This window comes from Hibiscus syriacus, unplaced genomic scaffold, assembly GCF_006381635.1.
Source record: "Hibiscus syriacus cultivar Baekdansim isolate YM2019G1 unplaced genomic scaffold, ASM638163v2 tig00111398_pilon, whole genome shotgun sequence".
NCBI classification, from domain to species: Eukaryota; Viridiplantae; Streptophyta; class Magnoliopsida; order Malvales; family Malvaceae; genus Hibiscus; species Hibiscus syriacus.
In genome coordinates, this window is record NW_024063081.1 from 2,849,661 (window position 1) to 2,856,980 (window position 7,320).

The 7,320-nt window shown below is 32.5% G+C and overlaps 1 protein-coding gene across 1 annotated transcript; it reads right to left on the bottom strand.

The window, feature by feature from the left end:
- Positions 1-5,100: 5,100 nt before the first annotated feature.
- Positions 5,101-5,817, bottom strand: LOC120161015. The gene has a single exon (XM_039171322.1). It carries the CDS (start codon positions 5,800-5,802, stop codon positions 5,116-5,118), a length of 687 nt encoding a protein of 228 aa, XP_039027253.1. The 5' UTR covers positions 5,803-5,817; the 3' UTR covers positions 5,101-5,115.
- Between the last annotated feature and the right edge of the window lie 1,503 nt (positions 5,818-7,320).

Sequence of the window (7,320 nt, forward strand, 5' to 3'; positions counted from 1 at the left end):
TTTTTTCCTACTGTGTTCTGGGTTTCTATAATGCCCACATCTTTTGTTTTCTCTAGACGTTTCTCGAATATCCATATCACAATGAATTTGAGTGAATTTTGGACGACCGAGCTCCCTTAATAAGAACGGACCTGGTACAATCGGAAGCCAATTCTGAACCTCATTAGGGTATTTTTCATTACTTATGGGGTAACTCAAATTCATATAACTTAAACACTTCTGATAGTAGGTATACGGGATCCACAAAACGGTTATAGTCTTGACAGGTATGCGAGCAAACTGCTATGACATGAGAGAATGGATACTTCAGAGCTTGAAAAAACCCATAATCGCACCATCTGTCTCATAGATTAACTCTGAATGAGTTAGCTTGAATCCCTTGAAGAGGTTGTGGGAACTCTGTGACACGAAACAATTCATGGGTTCTAGAGAAGCTTATTACATACATTCCATTTGATGCAACAATTCTTTTTTGTAGATCTGTAACTAATATAGGGTGATAGACATGATCGTTTTGCATCCAAGTTTGAGTTTGTCCCCCGAGCATGGTAAAAAGCACTCCCAAACGAAAATATGTCGTTTTTACCAAAGTCGTTACTGGTAAATGGTGTGCCCCCTTTAAAGTCGAATTGATAGCCTCAACCAAGTTGGTCCTCATGTGTCCATTTCGATATCCATCATCGTATGCATTTTCCACATTTCTTTATTGATAAGGTTGATGTAATTGTATCATTCCTCGTTCTTTCCTTGTAACTCTTGAAGCATTGACTCAAATGTTTGACGTAGTAGTTCGTAACCTGAGCATCAAATGTAGAACTTAATAACTTTGTTTCCATAAAAATAAAAATGATATACAAAAAATAGCATTTTGACATACTCATGCGCACAAGTAATTAGTGCTCATCATTCTTCTTGAACCTTCCATGATTGTTTGCAACAATGTGTCGGATACATTACTGATGTTGGACATAGGGTGGTTGCCATATTGGACCCAAATACTCCATTGTTGCTTTGATTCCAGCTCCACGATATGAAATTATAGATTTTTCCCTCGTGATAACATGTAAGCGTAAGTTTCGGAGGAAAAAGCCCCATAATTTGCATATTCTCCTTCAATAAAGGCAAAAGCAACTGGAAGTATGTTATGATTATCATCTTGGACAACTGCCAATAGTAAAATTTGCTTGTATTTTCCATACAATAATGTCTCGTCGATTTGGACCACGAGCTTGCAATATTTCACATCATTAATGCACTGTGGGTAAGTCCAAAAAAGTCAATAGAATTGGCATCGATTGCGAAGCACTCGATCATTGTGGTATGCATTAAAAGTTTCAAAATCCATAATTATCCCAGGATTCATATGTGCACCGCCCTAAACCAACTTGGTAGTTCATTGTAAGATGCATCCCATTCGCCGTGAGGTTTTTTAATCGCATTTTACTTTGCCTTCCATGTTTTGCTGTATGATATGGTATACACATACTGCGATTGTATAGCTGAAATCAATACAACAATAACTATATGAGAGATTGCTTTTACCATGGGAATGATGGCTTGGCATATCATTTCTGAGTCCAAGTTCAGATGATCCTAGTTGATCCCTCCAGCACAATATGTGTGAGAACCGTTGTATATCGTTAGCTCCCATATATTGTTTTTCATCTTCCTCTTCGATACGTGAACCATTCAATTGCATCTGTTATCACGTTGGACACAATGGCATACATACTTTTTGGTGCTAGAGCGGTTGACTCTGGACTGAACATAATTACAAATATTACAATTCTTAATTGCCATCATTGTTTCTTCTTTGCTTGAAAACTCCATTCCTTTATATAACTAAACATCATTGACTGATGAGTTAAATCCATAATCACCGGCATAGGCATATCAACAAATTATGGCACGTACATTGCACCATAGTCGGCTTCATACATGTGTACTGGAGGTTCAGTATGTACCGTATTTGTGGGAACTTCCTCTACATCATCATCATTGGAGTCTATGTTGAACTGTATGTGATTCTAGGTGAACGAATAGTCCAGTCTCAACATCATCCGCACCTGGCTCACGAAGAGGTTCTTCTGGTGGAGATAAGGGTTCCTCCACGCTGTCGACATTTAGGTCGAACAAGTTGGTAGTTGCATTCATTCCCCTTGAACTTGAAGCCATCTCGACATTGAGGTCGAAAAAGCTCGTAGTTGAATGCCTTCCCTTGGAGCTTGAAGCGTCGTGCCAAATGGGTAATGTGGTGATTGTTGCGTCGAGGGTATCTCCATAATCAAGTCAAAGAAATTGGAAGATGAATATCTTCCCCTTGAATTGGACATGATGTTGCCATACAGATTGTTTGTGGACCCACCTCGATACATATTGTAAGAAGTTGATGATGAATGTCTCCCCATTGAACTTGATGGGATAACACCATGATGTGGATTTCCCATTATGGCGTTAAAATCATTACACATTACTGTAGTTGGGTTGTCAACTTGATTAACTTGTTGAGTCAGCTCATAGTGGGACCATATTGACATTCCACGAACATCATGTACTTCAATAAATTTCGCATACATCTCCGTATCGGGGTCTAAATAATGATTTTGAGAATCAACCATCATTGCAACATCGTCATCGTTCTATAGTTCGAACGCTGTATAAGTTAACGAAAACACTGATGTTGGAAATCTATACTGAAGCGAGGACAATCTTCTAGTACTTCCAACATGAACCTTTATTGAAATCTTCGTTATCAGCTCCTCAAGAATTATGTTTCTCTTGAAGGATATTTTGACAGAATAATTTGGTACGAACACGACACCAGTTTCATATTCCCGAATTTCTCCATTATAGTAAACAATTGCTAAAACACGCGTCATTGTAAGAGTTTGAAAGATTGAGAGTCTTAATATAAAAACAATAGCTGAAATAAGCCTAATTAAATAAATATTATATGAATTAAAATATAACCTAATAAAAAAATTTAAAAATATTAACAATAATTTAAATAATATAATTTTATATTGTTACCGTATCAGAAAAAATGTCTCGACGTATGATCCCACTTTCCAATTTTACAACCGAAGAAAATAATAGAAAATAATTAGTACAATAATTTTTTTTCAAATAATCATATATAAAATAAATATAATATATTAAAAAATTACTTTACAACAAAAGATCGAATGAATTTGTGAAACAAATATAGGAGAAATTGATGTGGTGATGTTTATGGTTGAAGGGAGTGTTATTTATAAGCGATGGGAAAGTTTAAAGGCCGAAAAAATCGGAACAAATAATGAATGATCCGCACCTTACAGGCGCGTGTCAGAACCCAGAAAAGCGCGTATTATGATCCGCACCTTACCCTTATGTGGCGCCAGCTCAGATAAGGCGCGGATGATCATTCGCGTCTTTGTTTACGTGCCACCACATCAGGGTAAGACGCGGATGATGATCTGTGCCCTTCTACAAAGAAAGCTAAATCAGTAAAATTTTCTGAAATGGTGTCAGACAGGTAATTAATTCCTATCAGAGTATTTTTTTGATAAAAACGCCAAATATAACTTGATTTAATTTTAAGTTGTAATTTCAGGAAAAAAAACATTAGTCAATAATTTAATTTGCCAATATAAATACCTCATATATTGTTAAATTATACATCAATTTTTATATGTTTATCAACTGATAAATTATGAAACAAGATATCCCTTAAATCTTTATGTACATGTAACAATCATCAAACCATCTCAATAAGCGGAATAAAATATGAGATTAATTTTAAAATTTATATTAAATATTTTAAAGATAAAAATTTATTATTAATTATATATCAGTATTCAATCACTTAAAGTACATAAAATTCTAAGCACTAAATATAGATTCTATTACTTTATGTTAATCTTTGTACATGACTAGCTCGCGACGCTTATCGCATATGGGAATCTAGTAATTTTGGATCATTTATTAATTTGTATTTATTTTATTATTATATTTTCTCTTATCTTATTCTTTTCCTTTTTTTATTTTATACATTTAAATTCAATATTATTTTATTTAATAAATCTTATTTTTTATAATAAAAATAACAAAAAAATTATCTATTATTGTAACATGTTCCATATGCTCTTGCAACGCATTTAGCATTCTTTTTTCTCAGGTATCAACATTGTCTCCTAGATAATGTTTATTTGATTATTTTATTGATATAATTCTAATTTTAACTATTAGATTGAATGTCTCGTATTGACATGTGTCCTTAATAATCTAAATAAATCATGTTTGAATTGTGATGATACCAATTATCAATTATCATTATTGTTATATTCTTTTTTATATTAGTGTTGGTAGTGTTTGTTTCCCATATCGACAGTTGTGTTTGTGTTTGTTTGTACTATTTCAAGTTGTTTGATTTAAGCTTTTAATTAGTTTATTGTATAGTCTGATTTTTAATATTTGATAATTAATTAAATTTTTTATGATTTAGAAAAAGTATTTGATTAATGTAATTAATACCATTTTATCTATATTTTTTTCCTTTTTTAAGATTATAAGATAATTATATTCAAGCTAAAACATTAAATTAAAACACGGCATGAAATGTAGAATTTAAACAGAACATATGAGTTGTATTATCCCGCAGATGATGAATATCAAAATGAGATCAAAGATGGATTTAGTTAATTACATTAACTAATATTTTTTTCACAATCTCTCGGTCCAAACAAGAATATTAAGAAACCAAGCGAATGATATATATAAAATTCTGAAATTAAATAATTTTAATGATTAAAGAATTATTATTATTTTTTAAGATATCACGCTCAAACATTATACATATAAAAATAGGAGTAACGAATAGATGATTGAAAGTATTTAAATAAATATAACTTTATATTTATTTTAGGTTAATAAAAATAATTCTGAAACCGAGAATCAAGAAACATTCCAAGATAGCAGTCGTCAACAAAGAAAATTATTTAATAGACAACATGTGACAACCATGAATACACGTACCTGTCATTTCCCTAGGCTTCTTTTGTCTTCTTCACACCAATATCTATGCACTTTTTTCTTTCGAACGAATGATAATTTTCAACAAACTGACATGTCAAATCATTTCCTCTGGCAGTGGCAATTCTTAGCTTTTCCATTGAAGAAGATTGAACCCAAACCGAACAAATTCAAAGAATGAACATTGAGAACCGGGTTAACATGAACACTGCCATTAATATTACCATAAGGCTTATAAGAAGCAGTACTCTTCTTCAATGGAGGCTTGAGATGCTTATTGGAAGGTTGTTTAATATTTGGTGTCGAGCCAGTTGAATTGCTTTTCGACAGAAGTGGCAAAGGGCATAAGCTCCTGCCATAGCCACTTCCACAAGGGAAGCTTCGACTCCTTTTGAAACCCCAAAATGAAGACTTCGAACTACTTTGCTTCTGATCATCTTCGTTCGAGCTATCTTTCGTGGAATCAACATTAGCACCATCGTGAGGCGGCGGCGGCGGAGGAGGCGAAGACTGGTGATCAGTTTGCTTGGAAGGGACGTTGTTTTTCTTGATGTCAGTAGGAAGGATTTTGCCATCGGAGAAAAGTTCATCGGCGGACGATGGTTGTTGTTGTTCGAGGCTTTCGGCGACGCAGAAATCGAAATCAATGCATGAATTCAAGGATGGAGGTTTCGATGATGATCTGAGAGGGCGTTGATCCACAGGCACTTGATCAAAATGACAAAGATCGAGAGAAAATGAAATCCTGGGACTCATACCAGAGTTGTCCGAGAAAAGCTCTAATGCCATTTTTGTTCGTAGCGTTTTTTCAAAGTAAAATCAATCATGCAAAAAACAGAAAGTCCGAACAGAAATAGTAAGAAAATTTGAGTTAAAACATTGGGAACCGCATCCAGACAATGATGTGAAAAAATAAAACGGGAAGAAAATAAACACCCAAAATGCAGAAAAACAAAGCTGACTGAGAATCGAAGAATCGAGTGGAGGCAGAAGATTTTGCACCAAATAATTCAGCTTGCTCTCCTATTGGTTAGTTAAATCTTCAAAAAATAAGAAGAATATGCTGCTATTCTGACATAGGTATACATACATTTTATATGAATTACAATATTTTAATTCTGATAAGAAAATTAGCCTTTTAACCATCGAAAGTAGAACAAACCAGCAACTCTAGCAAGCACACCATAAGAGCTACTAGATCATTTTATAACGTGTAGGAGAATACTATATGTAATTTTTACTCGATTTAAGTACGTTCCAAATGAGGGAACAGTATCTCTTTTTTATAGGCCAAGTCGCGTTGGTGTAATGGATACTAGTCCATTTAAATTTTTATATATATATTTTTATATTTTCTTTATATTTTTAATTAAAAATATATTTAATATATCTTAAAATTTTATAATTTCGTTATCTCTTAAAATTTTATAAATTTATTTCTAACATAAATTTATATCCGTTCCTGATTATCATAAAAGCAAGTATACTGTTGGATTGATTAATAACTTGGATCATCAAATCATGTAATTTAACTGACATGACGACCCAAAACAAAATAGGAAAAAGAGAAACATTGACCAAGACATCTCATTGTTAATTTAGAAAATGAATTGCCTAATAGCCATCATATCTACATAAAAGGTCCAATGGATCCGGATGAGCAAACTTCACTACAATTACCAAAAACAAAACTTGAAGATCTCAAAAATCTTTGTAATTTGGTGTATCCAAAGCTGATTATATCATACTAAATATTTTTAATGATTAATATCTAACCAAATAAATATAAGATGATTATTTTACCAGTCGATAATAAAATATTTTTTTTATTGAAACATAGAACAATACTTCCATAAATAAATATAAAACTGTTTTGTTAAGAAAATGAAAGGGGATAATGGCTGACAAAAGAAAGATAATGTTTTTGGCAGTAATATTTCTTAGGGTGTGTGGTCCCTCCATTTCACGGTAATAATGCAGCTGCTGCAAAGGATCTCCGGTCCGGTGCTTTACAGAAACTGAAAACAACAGTGCGATGCGGTTGTTTCCCAATTTTATTTCTTTATTTTATCGTTAATATTATAATTTTTAATCCATGTGAATAAGTTTTTTTTTTTAGTTTGTATTCAATTAGGTTTTTCTTTTAAGTTGAAGTTTAAAGATATTATTTAACTAGACTAATTTTTTATTTTTCATAAAGTATGAGTATTAAATTTTGACATACGAAGGGATAATTTTTTTTTATTTTTCGTAAAATCTAAAGATGAAATTTATAAATTAACACTTTCACATTCAAATTCATGACCT